Below are 22,518 nucleotides of genomic sequence, written 5' to 3' on the forward strand. Positions count from 1 at the left end.
GACCTCCTGTATACCAGGCGAGGTAGTTAACATCTCATAGCCACCACAGCACCCTCAGGAGTCAACGAAGGAGTCGCGCCGACCACGCGATGTCCTTTACCTTTGTTACGGGTGGCAGATTTTTTTTAAATGCCCGTGTGTGTGTGTGTGCCAGTTGGCCGTAGCGCATCTGTACTGAATGTTAACTCGCAGGGCAGGAGGAACTCCCAGGACAGTATCAAATATCTCCGTGCACTGGCGGAGCTAGTGGGATGGGTGGGGTGGCACGTGCCCCCCCAATGATCCCATTGAAATCCCTAATTTCGATCGGATTATTGGGGTTCATTAGTAACTAGCTTGACTACCCGGCTTCGCCCGGGACTTGGATTCACCACGCCCGGCCGCCTTTGTCTCCCCAGTGGCGATGTTCACACAGCACACCACTCGTTTGAGGCTGAGTCGACCTAGGGGAGGCCCAGGACCGGTTCAAATAATCGTCACCGGTGGTGGCCGTGAGCGGGAATAGAACTCGGGTCGCCGGGTTCGTAGTGCAGCGCGCTACCCGCTACACTACAATGCGTCACGCTTCCACGTGCGCGGGTCACGTGACAGATGTGACGTCACAGTTCACTTGCCGTGCAAAAAATCTCTGCATTATTGAGCCCCCCCCCCCCCCCCTAAAAAATACAAAAGTGTATTTTTATATTTTTTGCATGGTGTACAGTTTGGAAAGTACCCACATGGCAAATTTCAAGTTTGTTGCATGTCGGGAAGTACGCTAAACATTTTGAACAGACACACATAATCACAACTTTGCCTTTCATATATATGGAGATAAATAGGCATTTTGCGACCCGCACTGCCACTGTGTAGCATATTATTAATTGGCAATAAGTACCGGCAAAGCAGTTATAAGTGACTCAGAATTGTGCGCAGTTGCGTACACAGTACACGACTTCCCTGAAGACATCAACACCTTCAGCGAGCGCGATGCCGATCACACAACGCGGTTCGAATTCAACCCTCGATCGATGGCTGCACCATTGCCGCACACGCGTCGAATAGAAAGCAAGAGACAAGTCCTTACTTCTTCTTGGTTCTTTCGGTAAAGTCACGTAGAAGGGAAATAATAAAAAAATAACACATAATTGTGTTTTATTGTTTTATTTTTATTATTTTATTATTTCCCTTCTACGTGACTTTACCGAAAGAACCAAGAAGATGAATCCCTGCAGTCACGAAAGCTTTAAATCGAAATTTAAATCCTTACTTACTAACAACTCCTTTATCATTTTTCATTGCTGGAGGGGTTGCCCCCCCCCCGACCGCCATTGTCTACGTGCATGTATTTTAAAATGTTATAAAAGATCATCTTTAAAAGTTGTATTTACTATGAGCCTTCAAAAACTGCATTTTTTTCGGAGATTGTAGGACAAAATACAATTAAGCCCGATCAAGATTCTCAAGAGGCATATTCATGTTTGGCGCCCTCTCTCTCTGAGATGTTAAGTCGCAGTTTAGAGAAGAATTTAAATGTTCTCAGGGCAATCCGTCACGAGCTATTTGAGGAAAAACCGGCCCTTCTGCTGTGTTTATTTTACGAATACTCGATTTACGAAAAACCTCATTTATTTGGACTGACGATTCGAAAGACTTTTCCCTTCCAGGACAGTGGCGACAATATGGCTATCGATTTACTGAATAATGTCTGTGCTCTGCTTATAACCCAAGATCTAAAAGTAGCACGAAAAAAAAAGTTCACTTTTGAAAGTGCAAATGGTGTTTTTTTTTCTTTTCCCCACGGGGCATGACCTGACCTGGAGACGGGAACATTTTTATTTATGGAGAGAACAATATCAGTTACATTCCTGCCTCACTGCCTTTTGCAAGTCACGAAACAAAATTGAGTGACGACCAAGCCCGAGCGCGCAATAGTTCGTGCGCTTTTGGACAAGGCAAAGATTTTAAAACGAGCGGGGTGATTTGCATGTCCATTAATCTATTACAGAGAAGGGACGACTGCTGGCCACGGCTGTGGTAATGAGACGTTGCCAAAGGTCTCGCTGTTGTTAGTGCGATTACGAAGTTGTAACCTTTTAACTAATTAACGCTTCATCGTGCTCGCTAGGCATGAACGCAGTGTGCGTACAAGCCTGTGTGAATATACCCAATTGTCTAGAGCAGGGGTCGGCAACCTACGGCTCCGGAGCCGCATGCGGCTCTTTACGGGCTGCTTCTTGACGATATGTACGTATGTACACAGATGCATTGCGGCTCTTGAAATACTGCATTTTGTACCGAATTGGAAAGAAATGGCTCTTCTTGTTGTTTTGGTTGCCGACCCCTGGTCTATACGAATACTTTTCGATTTAAAGCTTTCGTGACTGCAGGGATTCATCTTTTTGGTTCTTTCGGTAAAGTCACGTAGAAGAGAAATAATAAAATAATAAAAATAAAACATAATTATTTTGTCAAGACGCCCTTCCCCCCTTCCAACCCAGCTTAAATATACGCTCCAAGCGTGGTGGTGTTTCATTCAGACGCTGTCTCCCCGACAGACCTGGTCTTCACCTGAGGACGGCTGCTTGCGTTGTGGCCGAAACGTCGTGAGAATAATTTGTTTATTTTTTCTTATTTTATTTCTCTTCTACGTGACTTTACCGAAAGAACCAAGAAGATATACGAATACTGTCAATGTCCGAACAACAAAAATCCCACGTGGACAGTGGGCTCTATGTTTATTTGATCACGCTCACGACTGCTCGTGACCCAAGTGTGTTAAGAACACGTGACCTTGGACTCTTCACGGGGATTCTTGGCTGGACATGATGAACCTCGGCTTTGCTTGAACACGACGCTCTGGGTCACAAGAAAAATTGGGATTACGTTGGTCGCTGCAATGCAGTGGGTCAACAAGCCCGAGCAGGCTCCACGTCACCCCCCACCCCTCGTGTCTATAAATAAACAACTTTATCTGCTATTCGCTGTGTTCTTTCCAATTTTATCAGTGAATTGTGGTAAACGTAGCCCGCAATAAGCTGCTCCCATAATGCCGTTTCCAATTGCTATTTTATCACGACAGTTGTGCCATATTGCAAGAGACGAAACTTCGACATACGGCACACTTAGGACCATGAAGTTATATGCTGCACACTATATATTGACGACCAAATCACCTGCGACGGTGACCAATGGCATGAGAACTCTGAAGCCAAGCAGCAGGATTGAGTCCGAAAGTGCGTGGATGGGTGACCAGCATGCAGACAAGTTTGCGGAGGGTTGTAAGGCGACATGGTGAGCGGCAGAGGACACTGCATTACAGTCCATTTATAGTACTCTACCGATTCTATATTCCCACACAAAGTCTCCCTACCTTCAGACACACTGACCAGTGTGGCAAAGTATGGTGTAATAACCATAGAGGCGTGGGTACGCCCTCATCCAGCAGTGGATTGACAAACAGGACTTACATGTGCAGTGTATACATTAATGGCATAGAGTAGATCAACATGCCATCAGAAACCTACACAGACTTGCATGTTTGTTTATTTAGACATTGTAGGTACCTGCGTACAATTAAAACACACGCAACCATTCGAAAAATGAATTGAACAGATCGAAATATACTTTATAATAAACTTTAATAAACTATATTATTACATAATATAGGGAACAGCAATACAATATACAGTACATACACAGCATACATTTTTTTTTTACAGCTAACTTCCAAACACTGCACTGTCAGTAGCAATCAGGAGCCTCTTTTTTTCAGTTGTCAACTTCTTGAATTCGGAGAGCACATGAATCATCCCTTGCAAATGTGTGCGCACACGCTGGAAGAAATTGCGTGAGTAACTTTAAAAAACTAACTCAAAATAGCCCCCCCATCAGGGAATTGTAAGAAAAGGGCCAAATTGTGGTGTACAACAAAACAGTGTCAATCGATGGTGTCCATGCTTTTAGTTGGGACGGTAAGACTATATTTTCACGTTGACGCAATTTGTACAACGATGCTTTTTGTCAGCGCGCAAAATTTTCACGATGTAATTACACCAAGTCAATGCGGCAGAAATGACAGGACACAAGGTTTAAAAAAAAAAATCACATCAACGCAAAGGTGACGAGATCATTAGACAGTTACAGCCAGTCCTATATTTGTTGAATTTCACCAAAATCAGCGGCAATCAAACGAAGTTCTCGTCACTCGTGAGTCTTTAGTTGCAATGTTAACCAGCCGGGGAGAACAATACTAAAGTGGCAACGAAAATTAAACATAGCTGCAAAAGGTAGTCATTCACTCAACATTTATAATAAATGATAATCCTGTACTGCCTAGTCTTCAACGAATTGTGTACAAAGAAAATAATAACATGCTATATACAAAGCTATGTACAATGCTTTAGTGCGGTGGAGTGCTGCTTATAATGGTGCAAGGTTTAGGGTTGGAGGGAATAAATTTGCCATGCATGTAGCCCAGCGTTCACACAAACATGGGTACCTATTGCAGTACTTATATATGTATATATTCAAAATTCATGTAAAATTTAGTATTTAATTATGTAAATATGAACAAAATAAAATCACACACAGCTGGTTTATTTTCCCCCAAAACGTCAGAAACTGGCAATTGCAAACCTAGAAAAATTACCAAGATTCAGTACTAGGCATTGGCCTGGTATACAAATGCCATGACAAGCATAAGGCAGGAAATCAACATTTGGTTAAATAAAAAATAATGTCCATTATCACGATGGTAAGATGCCAATTACAATATCTTGTTGGAGGCAATCGAGAGAGTATGACACAACTGATGCCCAGATTATTTTTGTACTGTGTAGAACAGACTAAATTTAAACACATGGACTGTGACACTGGGGCGGTGTTTAGCGGCCATCTCTCGCAGCAGATGGGAACAATAGTCCAAACAGAACCCCCACTGAACCTTATTTTTACTCAAACTATGCAGGTTATTGTAAGCATGTCCTTATTAAAATGAAACGATATACACTGTAAGATATTTTTTCAGTAGATTGAAAAACGTAACTACACATACTGCATTGGGAATTTTTTTCCTACACATTTGTAGGATTTTTTTTTTACACATTTGTAGGAAAAAAAGAAAGTGTGTTAAATTCGTACCATGTTTAAGCCGTTTGTTCCGAATTGAGCTTAAGGTGTACGTGCGAGTTTTTGCCTACATTGTGCAGGCAAAAACAATGATTCTGTAACTGCAGATGAGTGCCAAAATCGAAGCCAGTACTACTGTTCAGTTGCTACACAACTGACAATACTTATCCTGAAGACTTGTATTCCCTTTCAGTAAATACCCGTAACTTTTAAAATACTGAATTGTGTAATTAAATGACGCAGGGAATTCGATAGGGTTGGGGATATGCCTGCATTCACATTTGTAACATAAACAGTGTTTAGTTGTAATTCACACAGGAATATATTAAATCATAGCGGTTATGATTTCCCTGCTTTATGCTCAAAATGCAAGGCAATTGCATGCTTTGTTGAATACACATCAGCTTGCCAGACAATCGATTGCTCTATTGTAAATGGAAACGGACATTAACAATAGTTATGCTATATTATAATCGCTATCAAGAAACTAAAATGTTTGGATCACACCATAACATTAAAAGCACCATAAAAATCCACAGATTGCCACAGGAAGGGAAAATTTGGTCATAAATAGAAAATGTGCTTTTTCATTGTCCCTCCAAAAAGCACAAATTATAAAATACTTACCAGAACATAAAAGTACAGTAATATATACATTCGTACTTGTTGATTCAAGCTCCAGGTAAGTGCCAATTAACTTATCTGGGCTAAATCTAAAACATACTAAATGTATGCAAGGCCTTTAAGAACTAATCTAGGTATTTTACTAAAAGATTACTATAGTATGGTAATTAAATTTTATAAGAAATCTTTGTTTTGCAATTGACCGTGTAACATGTTTTGTGCATAGGTCAATGCCTGATAATGGTTGCAAGTGCAATGCTGTACGTGACATGTGATGCCACGTGAACCCTTTTCAACTCCCTCCCCCCCCTCAAGTCTGCCTGACCCAGGGACTCGAGAGCCTTGACCCCGAGGGAGCACACCCCAACCCTGGAGTCACCATCACCACCACCACCACCAACCCTTCCCCCTCCACAACATTAGCACTCTACGGGTCTGTCGATTTAGAGGTCTCGTGACGCCGTGGAATGCTCCCAAGTCGTGCAAGGGATTGGTGTTGTGACACAGAAGTTCTGGGACGGAATGGGGGGTGGGGGGGGGGCAAGGCATATGCCCCTCGGTCGCGGAATTTGAGCTAATGTAAAAGGGCCATCGTGTGTACGGGTTTGCGTGGGGATGCACAACATGAAAAAATAAAAGAGACAGCACCATGTCCACAAAGAATATGTGAGACTATCCGCAGCACCTGATTAAGAGACCATGGCAATTCGATGACAACAGTTCAACATATGAGCAATGAGCAGACCAAAACGTATGCTGGTGTTTACAAGTGTCATCACAACGGATTTACTTGTAAGAGTTTTACATGCCAGCCCGTCTCTGGCAAATCACAGTTCATCATTCAGGTTTAATTTGTGCAACAGCACAAACACGGCTCATTTTTGAGCATCCTTCACTGCTCAATAGGACAACATATGGTTGGATTGCATCCTATCACTTGCAAGAGGGCTTCACGGCTGTTTCTGAAACAGCAAGCTACTTAACAAGAAACGTTTTAACAATTGTTCATTACAGGGAATTACTGGCTCAGAAACTCCAGCCATAAATATTTGCCGGCAATTGTGCGCACTCCTCTTTTAATAGAAGCCCAAGGTTAAGTGTGGGATTATGGAGGTTGTTTATACACCTTTTGTAAGGTCAAGCAGAAATCTGCTGAAGTGTCCATGTTTCGTAAACAGCAAGTGTTTTATTGACTAAGGGCGATAAGTGTGTACCCGACGCAGGGTTACACACGGGTGAACTTGCGTGACCTGGACAATGAGAAAAATCAAACGTGCTCTGGTGAAGAGGAAGTGGGAACTACACAGTTTCTGTTGACGACCTAACCGCCTTTCGCCAACAACAAAGAGCATCACCTGTAGTATCTAATTACATCGGCGGAGCGAGCAAACACCAAGCAGGTGCATGTCATGTGTTGTCTCCAACACGCGTTCCCACGGGGACACAATGCTTAAAACTGACTGGCAAACAATAACTAAATGGAGGTAACGAGGCAGGCTCTGGTTTTTCCTTCATTTTTTCTGTCGGGTCGGGAAGGGGTCGCTTGCAGACATTCGCACTGCACTGTACCCCGCTCCGTACACCGTGCAGAAATGTGCCAGTCGTGGCGAATTGTGTTAATGACTTAACGTGTCGGCTCGCTTTCCTTGCTGTTTAACTGTTGCCTATCTGCGAGACCGCATGGCTACTGTGTACCATTATAGCACCAAAGGTTTTATTTTCTAATGCATTAGCTTATAGTCAAGTCAATTTGAATTTTTTCTTACAAACGTGGCACAAATCTGCCACTCAAAGCGCCATCGCATTAATACAACCGTCACTTTTTTCATTTAGACAACATCTAAACACATTACCTATGTCCTGTACAAAGGGCTTATTAAATTGATGCACTGGAAACTGGTGACACTGCTGTTTTTCTTATGAACTAGTCTCTTGTTATGCTTTGCTTTAAAATACGGTATGAGCTTTTTTAATTTTAAGTCTCTCACTTGTGTAAGTACAGCATGAAAAGTCTTATTACATTTACAAAAGGTTTTTGTAGCATATCATACCACTGTAATCGTGTACAGGGTAACTTAAACAACTGCTTTTATCCCTCTGCCAAACTGCAGCGGTATACCCTTGTTATCGGTGCCTTAAAATTGTTTTTCATCTTGTAAGCGGATTGATGGAGGGTTTATTTCCCCCTCCTCAACATGTCGAGACAAGTCTCAACGGGTTAGGGGGGGGGGGCATGTGGGGGCACTTGGATCATAAACATATATTGCATTGACAATTGTTTAGACTTAAAACTGCCAATAAAATTTAAACTAAAAAGGCACACGAAAAAAACTGCAGTGAAGTCCCTGAGATTCCCAGAAAAGTTGACTTGTGGAATCAAAGACTTTTTTGTACTTTTTAAAGCTCCTGTTGCTACACATTTAACAGTTCACAAAGTAAATACACTTTAAGAACACAGAAACAGCATAATTTTTTAGCTGTCCTCATTAAATGTCTGTCTCTTTTGTTTTGTAATCGGGTGAAACGTTAAGGCTGCACCAATACGTAAAATCCATAAATAAATTGCACCAAGGCTTGATCAGTTACCGTGGCAAAGGTCTGGCAACGAGCAGCATTACATTTCATCACGACGCCCAGCAACAACTACACCAACGATACAATGGCTCCTAGAACGTGCACCGCTCTATGTACAATCAACCCAATTGGTCACTAAGGGTGATCAGTGCAGCCTTAAAGTGAATGGAGATGTCATCACCGTGCCCAGTGGAAACACGCAGAGCAACGAGAAACCTTCCAATAATTAAAGCCACGCAATATTTGGAGTGCTGCGGCAGACACCGACCGACCGAGACTCGCCACCTGATATTTTTAGTTTGTCAACTTGGGTGGCGCAGAGGCTCGGAAGTAGTGGGCGAGCGGTAACAGTGGGCGAGCATGCCGTCGCCCGCCGATGCTCTCTTTGCGCAATTTCACGAGTGCAGAGCTAGCGCCCGCAGGGTGGAGTAACGATGTTTACACTCGCATTTAATTATCCACTTTGCTACTGGCTGCTCACACCATTGAACTCGCAAATTGCGGTCGACGCTGTTGTTGCGCGCACGCAACCGCTCGAGTCTCCAAAAAATTAACACAAACTTGTCTCAATCACGGAGGTGCTTCTGTGCATTTCCATTGGCTCAGGTAACCACTGGAAGATAATTAGAATGTACTGTGTTAAGAGCCTCACCAAGTTAACACGGCTACATGCTGGGAAGGTAGTTATTGCCTTTTTTTGTACAACTGTTTTAGAAGTGCAGAGGACTAATGTTTGTAAAAATACACAGCCAATCACTGCACATCTACATTATATTTACAAGTCTTTTTTTACATTTTTGTACGTTTTTTTTGTTAACAATAATCTCACAGTGCTCTACATTACAAAATCGCCACGTAATGTACAAAATTATTTGGCAGCAATTCAGTAACTGGGCAGTGTTTTGTGCAAAATTACCTGAAATTTACCCAACAACAAACTAAACCAATGCAACTGGTAAATAGCGAGCAGCACGCAACGTGTAAATTACCCGGCAACATTCAAACTCAAGTGCCGTTCAGCACTGGAGAACTTCCACATGTTTGTCTCACTAGACCTCCATCCAAAATCCTCTTGCCTAACAGTTTGTGTAGCCATTAACCTGTAACAACTTTGCTTTTGTAATTATTTCACCAATTCCCAATCGGATTTTACACAAATGTTGAATTAGCTTTACACGCCACTGTTAACCCTCTGAGGAGTTACTATGTATCGGTTGTCCAAAAAATGATGGGGGGCAATAACTCTTTTTTTTTACGATGCAAATTGACAGGTAACTTGCACAGCAACGCAACCCTGTTACCAAAGAGTCACCGTTTACTTTTAATGCCGATAAAGCACTGACAGATGGATCTGTCCACTTGCCTACAATCCTCTTTTTTTTTAAATGCACCAGTTATAAACAAGATGCTCAGAAAGTCTGGCACAAAAGAAAACTAGACACCAACTTGTCTGGCACGAGACAAGATCGGCTCTCTTAAAAAAAAAGAGACAAAAAGAATTTCAACAGTAATATCCAAAACATAAAATAATAACGACAACTATGGGAGCTACTGAAGCATCTCCCTCGCAGTGTTTCGGCAAAAACTAGAGCCTTTGGTCCACGTTAACTGCTCCCTAGGGGGTCTGTACGACCGGCTGGTGCACTGGGAAGGTAAATAAACGGACAGCGACGTTAGAGCAAGTGGAACCAAACTTGGTATCGCTGCAGTTTCGGTCATTCTCCGGGCCATCATCAGAAAATGAAAATCTAACGTAAACATGCAACAATTAGAACATTTTGTCTGTTTATACATCAACTCAGCTTCTTGTCATGCACTTCCGATATCCTAACTGGTACGATACCAAGAGGCGCTTGACTGGCCGTATGTTTTCCTGCATTTCCCGAACACGCGAGGGGGAGGGGGGGGCAGTGCTGGCGAATGCATGCCATGCTCCAGTTCACCCCCACGTATATACACAACATGCCTATGCCACGAAGGCTTACGATGATGCACCATCACAAACGCCGATAGTTCTCAAATAAATAAAACTCTCTTTTTACCGATATTCACATGTTTGCTGAAACATTTAACGATAATGTAATAATATTTATCGCCGATAAGCTCAAGTGCTTTGATTGTAAAATGCACTGTCTATAAACAATGAAGGCTGATTTTTTGCTTTTTTTTCCTGCTTTGTGTTCACACCATAAACTACACTGTTTTCTGCTCAAACGGTACAACTGTTGTTAAACTTGTCTGGAATGTTGTGTTCGGAGAGTTGTGAGCCCGCATTGCCCTACCTGCATGTAAGGTCACCGAGGATAAAGTTGAGTCCTAGAAGGAACACGCAGGCATCACGCTCAAGCGTTAAAGCCAACGTGACATCGGGAAGGGACTACTTCCATCAACGAAATAAAAAGAGAAAGAAGTTACTTTTAGTAACAAAAGGATTTCATCCAGGGTTAAAATGGCCTCGAATAATACATTTGAAAATTGGGGGGGGGGGCGGGGGGGAATCTAAAAATATTCTTGCTTGTTAAATATGAGGATATCCCAAAGTGTTTGTGATCGTAAAAATACCTATAGTAATAAAATTAACAATACAAATAAAACAAGACCTAAACACGGCTTGGCACTGAGGCTACTAAATGCCTGCAAGTGAACCCAATGTTGTTCCATAATTTCTCTTGGGAGGGGAGGTGGGGGGGGGCAGGTCACGTTTACCCAAGTAGGACAGGCCAGGTAAAGAGCAGCAGAGGCATACACAGGCAGGCCAGACCCCAGCGGCACAGCAGGCACAGGACGAGGAAGGTTGGCAGGGCCAGCTGGACTCTGATGCTGTGCCGGTGGCAGGCAGGGCAGGCCAGGGGGGGGGGGGGGGGGGGCGTGGAGCTAGCAGAAGCTGGGCCACTTGAGGCTGGAGCTCGAGTATCCGCCGTCACTGGCCGAGCTGGCCAGGATGCTGCTGCCGCTGCTTTCGCCGTCGCTCACGCTGCCCACGCTCAGGTTGTCCGTCTCGCCGCCCACCGACAGCTCCAGGCTCTCCACGTCCACGTCCACCTCTTCTGTAGTCGCGATGGCAGGGTGGGGTAGGTGGAGGAGGAGGGCATGGACACACAACAGCCCCAATGTGTTAAGAGTACGACGCTCAGACAAACACACACAATTGTCAATTACACTGCCCTAAAAGTACAAATATAACATATCAAGAAATGTAAATGATTGGCATATATATATTTCCTTTGCTATTTATGCTTGTGCACCATTGCTAATACAGAAACACAAAAAGGTTTTGTTTTCCATGAGACGATGTGCATATTAAGCGATTCACAATTACCATTAAATCTGTTTATTTTACACTACATTGCCAATAATGCACAATTTACAGCCCTTTATCAATCCACTGCAAATCGTTGGGAGTGCGGGTTGGTGAAGGGGGTGTCCAGGTTCAGAGTAGATACCACTCGCCGATGAGATCAAACTTGGGTCGCCTTAATCAAGGTATAGTGTGCTAACCACTGCGCCACTGCTCCCACCAATCATTGGCAATATTTGTATGAAACTGTTTACTACAAATTTAATGCTACGAATATGTTGACTTCAGAATCACTAGCGTAGGCCATTGTGTGCAGGTTACTGATCAAATCTAGATTTAAAAAAAACTGCTCGAAAAATGTTTACTTCTACAAATTACCGATGCTACTGTGGACACAGGCTTAAAAACACATCTTTTACTACAAGTAAATAGGTTGCAAAAATAAAGCTAGCATACTGGCTACAAAGCACAACAACTACTGATAACCACGCAGGCTGCGAAACTAATTACTGCAAGCACACAGGCTTAAAAACAATACAGCTACTGATGACGCAAGAGGACACAAAACAACTGCCACAAGCACATAGGCGGAAAAGCAACAGCACAATTATGGAGGCTGTGAAACAATAGAGATAATGTTAACACATAGGCAGCAAAGCATACCACAGCTACTAATAGTACAAAGGCTGTGGCACAATAGTCACTACCACCACAGACTACAAAACAATAGAGCTGCTGCGAGCAAGCAGGATGCAAACAAGTACAGCCGGTGCTAGCACCTCGCCTGCAAAATATTGGTCCTGCAAGAACACATGCTACAAAGTAAATTTAGACACTGGTAGTACACAGTTTGCAAACTGATACGGCCAATACTAGCCTACAAGCCGCAAAATGATCGAACTCCAACTAAAGCAAAGGTTTAAATACTCCGAGTACACGGCCTGAAAAATTATCCAGACACTAAAAGCCGGTTGCAGTAAATTACAGCTAGCAATATGACTACTGCTCTCACAGGGCCGGCAACCAAAAAAACAAGAGTGTTTTCGAATTCGGTAAAAATAAAACCCCTCAATATATCAAGAGCCAAAATGCATGTAAATACGCCACGGTCCTTAATGAATAACGCCACGAACCAATCCTTAAAGAGCCGCATGCGGCTGTGGAGCCACAGGGTTTGCCGACCCCTGTGCTAGCACACGGGCAGAAGTAAAATACACAGCTACTCCAAGCACAGGCTGCGACACGGCTCCAGCTTCAAGGAGCTGTGCAGGCTCAGGCGGGTAGGGGCGGGCGCGCGTGCACACCTCTGTCGGAGTCGGAGCGCTCCGAGCTGAGCGCCGAGCCCAGGCTGTCCGTGCGCATTCGCTCTACGGTGACCGGCGCACCCTGCAGCTGCTCGAGGCGCCGCCGCAGGTAGCGATGCTCGCGCTCCAGCTGATCCTTCTGGTGCTGTGCCCTCCGGTCCTGCTCTTCGAGCCTCTGCAGAAAGAGAAGAGCGAGCAAAGGGCAGCCACGACAGTCAGCAGGGTGGTGGGGGGGGAGGACATCAACATCGCCGCTCTCCTGTTGACGCATCCGAGATAAGCGATGAGGCTGCTGAACCTAACACCTGTTTCTACGTAAACAGCGTGCATCAGAGGTGGCCGGGTGGCTCGGGGAACTAATAAAATGCTCGAGCAGCAAGCTGCCACGGATGAAAATCCTGGGTTCAAATCCTGGTTGCAACAGCCAGTGATTAAACCAGATTCTCAAGTATAGCGAGTTTATGGTCTACGCCTGCTCAACAATGACTCAATGATTTTTTTTAGGCTTATGACAACGTTGACAATTTAAAATAAGTTTTTGACATGCAACGAACATGTGCAGATAGTTTACGATCACAGCCTGTGACTTTCAGGTGCTATACACAGACTTAAAATCTCCTTTTCCAATAGTTGTGCCTGGGAAGATTCCACCTATGAGGAACTAAAACTTTAAACCGAGTGAGATGTGGTGTGTATCCATTTTATAGATTATGAATGAAGACAGATTAATGTCTGAAATTTCCTACTGCAGGAGTTATTTTCAGGGTCTGGACACTGATCATGTGTTCCAATAGTGGACAGGATGTTTCTACGTCCCATGGCACGATCCAAAGAGCACAATAGGAATACAATTTGCTATAGAAATTTGAAGGAATGTTGACCGTTGTGCACACTTTCCCACCAGAACCATTTCCCACCAATATTGACAATACAAACTTAACCAATTCTGCAGTGCCCCTTCGGGTCACTGAAAGTGATTCACCCATAACCGTAAAAGCTAACGAATTTGTTAAATGAAAGTCAAGTAAAAAAACACTAACATTACACCAGAAAGGTTAATGTAAAAAGTTTTGTTAAAAACTGCAGCTATCTCTCAATGTTTCAATCAACTTTGTCATTAAACATTATGCCACATTTACTGGTTGCATTCCAAATTAGTTTTTATTCTTCCCAATTTTACTCCAATTGAGTTTTTAAAGTGAGTCATAAGACTAAGTGACCATCTAGAGCTCACAGGGCAGTGCAACGCTTGTGTTCGCGAATACCTCTGGAAAAAGTCACAACTACTTCTAAGATCAAATCAAGTAACCTCATGTCCACATTTGGGGCTCCGCATGTGCCCTGCTATCAAGACATTAAATGACAGTCATACAATTTTATTTTCGAGAACTCAATACGTGAAATATTTGCCAAACTAAGTAAAAAACTAAACTTAATACGAAGGATATTTTTTTTATTTTGCACAAACGGGCTGAGACCATCGGCACTCCCTACACATGCATGCCTGGTTTAATTGAAACCTGGGTTCGAACCTAGGTTCTCCAGCGGTGTCAGTTCGGTGCTCTGACCCCTAAGCCACCTGGGCTTGGCTATTTTACTTTCCATTTGTCACCTTTATGTGGTTCTTGGCCTTGTTGAGCAGGCCTAGCGTTGTGTGGCGGGAACATTCGGCCTCAAGGGGAACCATCTCCTTCAGGCGCTCAAGGCACTTGCGCAAATGGGCCCTCCTGAAAGGAATAATAATACGATGATCACAAAACACAATACGTCATTCTCATAAGCCTGAACTCATTCTCACAATACAATATCTAGTCGATGGGAGATTACTTAAAATATGTTGGGTTAAGGCAGCAGATTCCATCAAGCAAAAAGCTTCGAGCAAAGAGCATGAGATTCCGAGTTCAACTGACACAGTGCAACAATTTTTAGCGCAAACTCCACCATGTTAACGGCGGGGATGCTGTAATGACTAATGAGTATGTTTGTCATATGGATACAGCCTGTTATCACCCCCGGGCAAGTTCACACCAGCATCCAACACACTAAAGGAGAAGCAACCTCTATGCAGCCAAAGTATCATGCTGTGGCAATGCTCCCAAACAGCCTTTAAACTTGGGACCACATTGATATCATTCTGTCAGAGAACGTGACCACTACATTGCGCTCATTACATTGCGTGCTCAGCCTGAAGTTCATGAAATCCTAAACTTAACCTTGAAATAGAACACTTGCTCTGCGTTCGCAGAAACCCAATCACCAATCTTCTGATGACCACCAACACCTATTTTACATTCGATGACTGGGTTTACAGAAGCACTATATACAGAAGCATTCAACAAGGAGTTTCTTACAAGCATCTTAAAAGCTATGAATAGGCTATGTCTAGGATTTCACGTGTGTAAATATAACATGACCTGTTCTACGGATCGGCAGAAAGCACATAAAATAACTGACCGGTTATTGCTAAGCCACGCAGCATTATTTGCATTTGCTTCCAAAAATACTTGGGACGGAACGGTACATGTTAAAACCACAATGTATGCCGGGCATGACGTTAGTTTCCGAAATGTAATATAAATTATGCTGATGCTCCAGTTTGACTCTATCCAAATCTAGGCGCAACAGTAGTCTGGCAAGAATGCAAAGTCGAACTAACAGGCAGCACATGGCTACCGTTAGTGGGAGCAACGGGGACTGAAAAACACACATTTATAGGAAATGTGCATCTGTTCAGTCATCGTAAAGACTAAATAGCATGTTTTGCTACGTAAAATGATTCAGCTCAATAACAATAAAAAATGATGCTTTACAAACTTGCACGGGTCACTGGTAAAGTATTATTACATAAGTGTTTGTGGTGGATTTAGTACAAAAAAACCAGTTACATAATCTGCAGACGAATCTTTTATTAATTCATTTTTGGTGCAGTTTCAGTCATCAAAGGCTTGGAATCACTATGAATAGATGATGACGTCACCAAGTAATCTGCGCCTCCTGCCGAAAGCACATACCTGGCACCCAGTGCTTTAATGATTGTGTATACTCCACACACACATCACATACAATGCTCATGTTGAAATGATCTTACTAGTTCGGCAGGTGCCTTTTGTAAAACTGACAGTCAACACGCCATTTGAAATTTGCAAAGCTAAACGAGGCAGGTATCCATGCAGGTATGTTTGCATGCGTGTCAATAAGACCAATGCTGGGTTATTCTACGGGTGGATTAACGCAAATTCCAAACGATGGTATAACTTAACACAATTCATAAAGCTAAACACGTGCTTGAATGACACATCAACACGTTTCAATGAAGTCTATTTAAAGACGTAGCTTACACAAAAGTGCATATACATTTGAACAAGACCATAAACCATATGAAGGTGCGCCTTGCAAAAATAATCGCCCGTGGTTTGACCGAGGGCTGTTTTCTGTGTTGTTTTGTTGTTGTGGTGCACAGCTTGTTTTCAATCAAGGGTGGGAGTGGGGTTCAAGGACAGCGCTGTACATTAATAGCCACTTGCCACTTGAGATATCCAATACAGGCTCACGTCCTGTGCCACGAGCGGCTGAATGAATTGCGTTCGACACACATTTTCGGCCACATGGACACTCATCCCCCCTCTTTCATCCACCATCTTCTGTTTTGTCAGAGCCACGAAAACCAACAATACAGTTGCTGTTCTATTTGCATCCACTCCTTCACCACTACTGCCAAAAGGAATGCTTTGCTCCAAGGCAATCAACTGTGCATGCCATTTTTTTAATACAGACTACAGAGTGATTAAAAAAATGGAAGCAATGTTTTTTATTATTAAATTTTATGGATCCATTTAAAGTGAAGTCATGTTTTAACACGGCTGTAGTGGCACAGGGTAATCATTCCATTATGAACTGAGAGATGGGTTTGGATTACAGGCAATAAATATACAAGTAGCAGCTACTTTATAGTTTATCCTGCAGGTGATCTTTATATATTTGGTCAGATCATATATATCCCTATGTTTGGCCACACATTACTGTATCTAAATTTTTCATTTTTATATCAAAAGGAAGCTCCTGACCTCAAGCTGTGACATGCAGAATTTAAAACCATTGGCATGTGGAGTTGAAAAAAATTATAATCACGGAAAAGTGTTTCTATTTTACGCAACGGCAAAGCACCAAGTATCAGCCAATCAGCAGAAAGCGATTAGCAAGAGACGCATCAGGTAAAAATCCACTGCTTGCGGTTTACGTTTAAGACATAAGCACATGAATAATACCATTTCTAATTTATGAAAATAATTGAAGTTTCCAAAGTCATGCAAGACTCATCTTCTTGGTTCTTTCGGTAAAGTCACGTACCGAAAGAACCAAGAAGATGAATCCCTGCAGACACGAAAGCTTTAAATCATGCAAGACTGTTGAGGATTTTCACAATTCAGTGTAAATGCCAAACGCTCCAGGTGCAACTTATGAAGGATTCTAAAAGAGTGGTGGGGGGGATTGTCCCAAGTCATCCTGCCCGGCTGCCTTGTTTAAAACAGCCACAAGGGCTTCAAGTTCACACGTAGGTGTGAATGACGACACAGCATGCCTGTGCGTACACCCGTGCAAGCCTTTCCCTAACGAGCACGTTTCGTGGGCCTAAAACCCAATTATGCCACCTAACCAGATAAAAGTCTGTGGAGTGCAACAATGAAATAAAACGTAACAAATTCAGTGTCACAACACATTCACGAGAATTGACGTGCATCAGTTTAAATCCACAATAACGCAACAGTAACAATGTTTTAAACAGTGTTTATTCACCTGTTTTTCTCCAGCTCATTGTGCGTAGACCTGCAACGAAAAACAAAAAACCCATGAGAGATTTTTCCTTTCAAAGTGTAAGGTTTTGCACAAAACAACATTCAAATTCGATGTCCACAATTCCAATCAAAATCTGTACCTTATTGCAGGAACTAGAATGGGATGTTCAGTGCTGCAGAGTTCTGTTCTTCCACTGGGAACAACAACAGAACAGATTGTTAAACACATGTGCTTAGCACATACTGCATTTTAACATCCAGTAAGCACAACTTCCTCCCACCATATTGTGCAGGAATCGGGCCATAAACAGTACGTAACGTTTCAAGCACTAACACTGCCCTCCAACTTCCACATTCAGGGCTCATGTTTTGTATACAAAAATGCATGCGTGCAATTATGGCTGGCGCAAACATTTTTTGTTGTTGTTGCATCAGAGACAAAAAAAATGAAGTATTTCTTTATTTATATATGCTTCAAATTATTGCCACGGCCTCTCGGTTCAGTCCTCAAGGGGTTAGAAATTCCATACTGCTCCAGTTTCAACCATTTTTTTCTACAGTAAAAAAAACACAACCCAAGCACCAACAACACCCCTGCAGCCATCAACAGAAACACGTTGAGCCACGCACTGCACTGTCATGCATTGGCAAAGACTATAATTTAATTCCAACTTTTGCTCGAATACACAGCACATTGCTTGTGAAAAAACCCACGACAATAAAGAAATATTCCACGTAAAGGCTTTTTGTTGTTGCGGAGAATGCTATTTTAGTCCAAGAGACGCCACTGTCAATTTTAAAGTCGAGTGCCTTACGTGAACGTGCCAGCATGAATAATGGAAAATAATGCAACGCAATTCACCATTACCCTCCTCTGTATGTTAGTGGGTCAATGCAACAGCAGCATGTGTGCAATCTGTTGCATGGTTTGCAAGGAAAAGACGATTGCACAAACAACAGAAGTATTAAAGCCTCGTCGTTTTACAGAGAGCCGTCGTGATGGCTACTTGTGGCGACGGCGGTGGTTGCTATTGACAGAGCGCGTTCGTGTTTGGGATGGCAGCAGTAGCAGCACAATCCCGTATCTAACCATCGGCATAAACACATTACGGCACACACAAAAAAAACCCCTTTGGTTAAGACGACTCCGTAGCGAACAAGGCAAGAAGCCTGAGCAAGTCAGTCGTTTTAGAGAGCTCCACAAGATTTGCAAGGCATCAGCAAAGCGACGAAACTCACGCAACCCGCCGGTTTGTTTTGCAAAATTGGTGCGAGAGGGTGGTGGTGGTGGTGCACGGACGACCGACTCATTTTGCTCTCATTTCTTTTTGCAATCGTGACGAATGGCAAAGCAGCAACAACATCATCAAGCACGCACGGCTCGTGCTGTTCATCGCGAATAAACCATTCCCTTCGCGTTATTTTTATTGTTGCGACCCAACAACAACAACAAATTTCTTCTTCACGAATTCGCTCAAAATGGCGCCTCGGACGAGTGGCAGCTCCCCTCGCAGCCCGCACGGCCGTGATGCTGCTGCTGCTTCTTCTTGTGTATAACAACAACTCTATCACCTCTCTCTCTGTGTGCCCCCCCCCCCCAAAAAAAAACAAAACTAAACACCATCAGAAGAAACAGCAGCCACAACAAGACGTTTTAAAATGCAATGATAACTGCAAATTAGCGCGCACTACGCGGGATTATCTCCCCCAACACGTCCACACAGCGCCTCTCCCCCCCCTCTGCATTGCTTCACGTTAGTAGATCTCTATATTTCTTTTGTTTAAACATTTTTGCATCGATGTTGGCTTCTTTCCTCTCTCTCTCTGCTCACCCACCCCCCACGCTTTGACGTTACCGACAGACGTAATGGTGTTTGGGTGAAGATTGTCAACAAAATAAAGCGAGCGAGCGACCACTTGGGTTTGCAAATGCAATGTAGGAAGCTTTTCACGTAATGTGTTGTTGTTTTCCGTACGCATAATATACAACGCGTGCTACGGTAGTTGAATAACACAACATTGGAAATGTGCCTACTGTGGTGGTATTTTTACAAACTATTTAGCAGCGTACACGTGAGCCGCGTTGCATCAGTACCGTGGCGAATGGTAACATCGCAGTCAATACACGACTGGGGTGCATTGTACAAATGTACTAACATTGCGTGTGTGTTAGTAGGGTAACAACACAGCAATGATGTAGCAGCCTATGTGATAAGTGTTAGCGTGTTGCAATTGACATGTTAACACTAAAGCAGCATCTGTATGAGTGCTCGCTAACACTAAAACGATAACAATGCAGACACGCACGTGTTCGTTCTACAGAGGACATCTACAACAACGCAATTGCGATACACGTGAGAATATTAGAGCGAGTTGACACACACGACTGTAGTACTACTAGTTAGTAGTATTAGTTGTTATGCGTGAGTAGCTACTCTTATTATAACACGGTGACAACGACGGCGGTGTTTGTGGGCAACTGCTGCAGTTGTCGTGATGATGTCCCCCATCAACAACAACATCAACAACTCTGCTCACCTTCTACCGATAATCTTTCTCGACCTCATCTTTTTCCTGTTCGACGATTCCTCCTCCTCCTCCTTGTTGTTGTTGAAGGGCAGCAGAGCCGCGTAGCCGTGCTCGGCCTCTGCATCCACACACGGTCGAGATGGGTGGACGGTCGACGAGGTTGAGTGAGAAGGTGGTGGTGGTGAGATTTGTAGAGAGAAGATGGTGAGGATGTTTGATATGGTGGTGGTGAGGGCATGTAGAGAGAAGGTGGTGAGGATGTTTGATGTTTGAGATGGTGGTGGTGAGGGCATGTAGAGAGATGGTGAGGATGTTTGATGTTTGAGATGGTGGTGGTGAGGGCATGTAGACAGGTGGTGAGGATGTTTGATGTTTGAGATGGTGGTGGTGAGGGCATGGAGAGAGGAGATGGTGAAGAGATTTGAAGGTGGTGAGGATGTTTGATGTTTGAGATGGTGAGGGCATGTTGAGAGGTGGTGGTGAGATTTGTAGACAGAAGATGGTGAGGATGTTTGATGTTTGAGATGGTGGTGGTGAGGGCATGTAGAGAGGTGGTGAGGATGTTTGAGATGGTGGTGGTGAGGGCATGTTGAGAGATGGTGGTGGTGAGATTTGTAGAGAAGATGTTGAGGATGTTTGAGATGGTGGTGGTGAAGGCATGGAGAGAGAAGGTGGTGAGGATGTTTGATGTTTGAGATGGTGGCCGTGGTATTTGGTGAGGTGGATGAGGTTGTAGGAGACAGATTGTTGATGTACCGGGTGATGATGTGAGACGAGAATTGAGGTGAGGATGAGGACGGGATGATTTGTCAGACGGAGGTTTAGGAGGTGGATAGATGTACGAGATAGAGCACGAGTATAGACGGGCGATGATTTGACGTGGAGGTTATAGCACCGATATTTAGGCAATGGATGTATTGATAAGAGGGGTATGAATGTTGAGTGTACACCATCAGTTGTACGAGGTGATAGATGCATGGCGGAGGCGATGTAGATGAGATGAAGGAAAAAACCGAGGAGCGTACAGGTTTGACACCGTGGCCACGTCAAGTGACCCCCTGGGTAGAAACCCTCCGATCACCACCCCGGCCATTCCACTTCTCTTCCAAACCAACCCCAACATCCAACAGCGGACCCAAGTGTCCTCTCGGCCCATCATCATAATCCTTGTCAACGCACCTCGTTCTCTTCTCTCCAGGTACTCGGCCGCATCTATGAGGATCTGAATGTTTTTAGGAACAGCTTCCATGATCTTCGGCTGGTGACTCCTCTTGCTCTGCTGCCTCCGTTCGTATTTTTTTTACCTCCAATTATCACTGTTGTTGCCGCCGTTTTATTTTCGCCCGCTCTTCGAATGTCCTTTTATTTTTTTTTACTTTGCGCGTAAATAATAGCACAGTATGTATACGTGTGTAGAAAAATATAAGCAAGCACCCTGCGTTGTTTTTTCTTTCTTTTCTTCTATATATATTTGATACAGTATTTATAAACGCGAGTGCAAGGAAGGGCGCGCACACACACCCGTCCGTTAACACGCGATTTGTTTATGATCGGGCACGGGACCACGGTGGGGGCTTTCGGGGGGGAGGGAGGGAGTTTGGGGGGGAGGGGCTACCGGAACCCAGTGCGGGGGAACCGGAGGGGCGGGGTAATGCATTGAATACGGAGTGGAGTAGGGGGCGGGGCCGGAAACTAGCGCGGGGGGGGGTGGAAGTCGCGTAAAGGCGGGTGGGAGGGAGGGGTTAAAGCCTGGAGTTGGAGGGTGGGGGGGAGAGCCACCGGAACTGCGCGCGGGGGATTGGGGAGGGGGCCCAGCGCGCAGTGCTTGTTGATACACGTGTCTGGTGGGGAGGGGGGGGTTGAAGGGGGCTGGGCGGGGCCGGATGTTGACGAGGGGGATGAATGGTGAGCGGGGGGGGTCGGTGTGGAGTTAGGAGAGTCCGGAAGTGCGTAACTCGCCCAGCAACACCGCGATGCCGCGCTTTACCATTGGCCCGTAGTGTACGCCCCCTCGGGCGGCTTGGCCAATGGGAGAGCTCCAGCGCCGAGGTTTTTGTTGTGCCATGTGGAACCCACGTGGCCCGCCCCGGACACACGTGGACTAAGTGCTGCTCGATGCTGCGGCAGGAGAGTGTGTGTGTCGGAGGAGTTGTGAAAAAAAACCTCTTAATACAAAAATAGTAACAAGTTTGGAGGTTTTTTTTTGTAAGTTTCTTTTTGCTATAAGTTTATCATTGTATGTAATTCACCTGTAGGTTTTTTTTTGGAAAATATTTCAAGAGTCTTA

General features: G+C 44.0%; 1 protein-coding gene across 2 annotated transcripts; it reads right to left on the bottom strand.

The window, feature by feature from the left end:
• Positions 1–3,603: 3,603 nt before the first annotated feature.
• Positions 3,604–21,778, bottom strand: LOC144943729 (max dimerization protein 1-like). 2 transcript variants are annotated; one of them, XM_078871509.1, is made up of 7 exons: positions 21,411–21,778; positions 20,241–20,349; positions 17,843–17,896; positions 17,704–17,733; positions 14,522–14,636; positions 12,910–13,084; positions 3,604–11,351 (listed from the first exon to the last, which is right to left on the bottom strand). In XM_078871509.1, the coding sequence occupies exons 1-7, from the start codon at positions 21,478–21,480 to the stop codon at positions 11,182–11,184; spliced, it is 723 nt and encodes a 240-aa protein (XP_078727635.1). In that variant the 5' UTR covers positions 21,481–21,778; the 3' UTR covers positions 3,604–11,181. The 2 variants fall into 2 exon arrangements, with proteins under 2 accessions (XP_078727635.1, XP_078727634.1); XM_078871508.1 differs by having other exon boundaries at positions 3,604–11,354; positions 21,411–21,777.
• Between the last annotated feature and the right edge of the window lie 740 nt (positions 21,779–22,518).

Source organism: Lampetra fluviatilis, chromosome 32 (genome assembly GCF_964198595.1).
Source record: "Lampetra fluviatilis chromosome 32, kcLamFluv1.1, whole genome shotgun sequence".
NCBI classification, from domain to species: Eukaryota; Metazoa; Chordata; class Hyperoartia; order Petromyzontiformes; family Petromyzontidae; genus Lampetra; species Lampetra fluviatilis.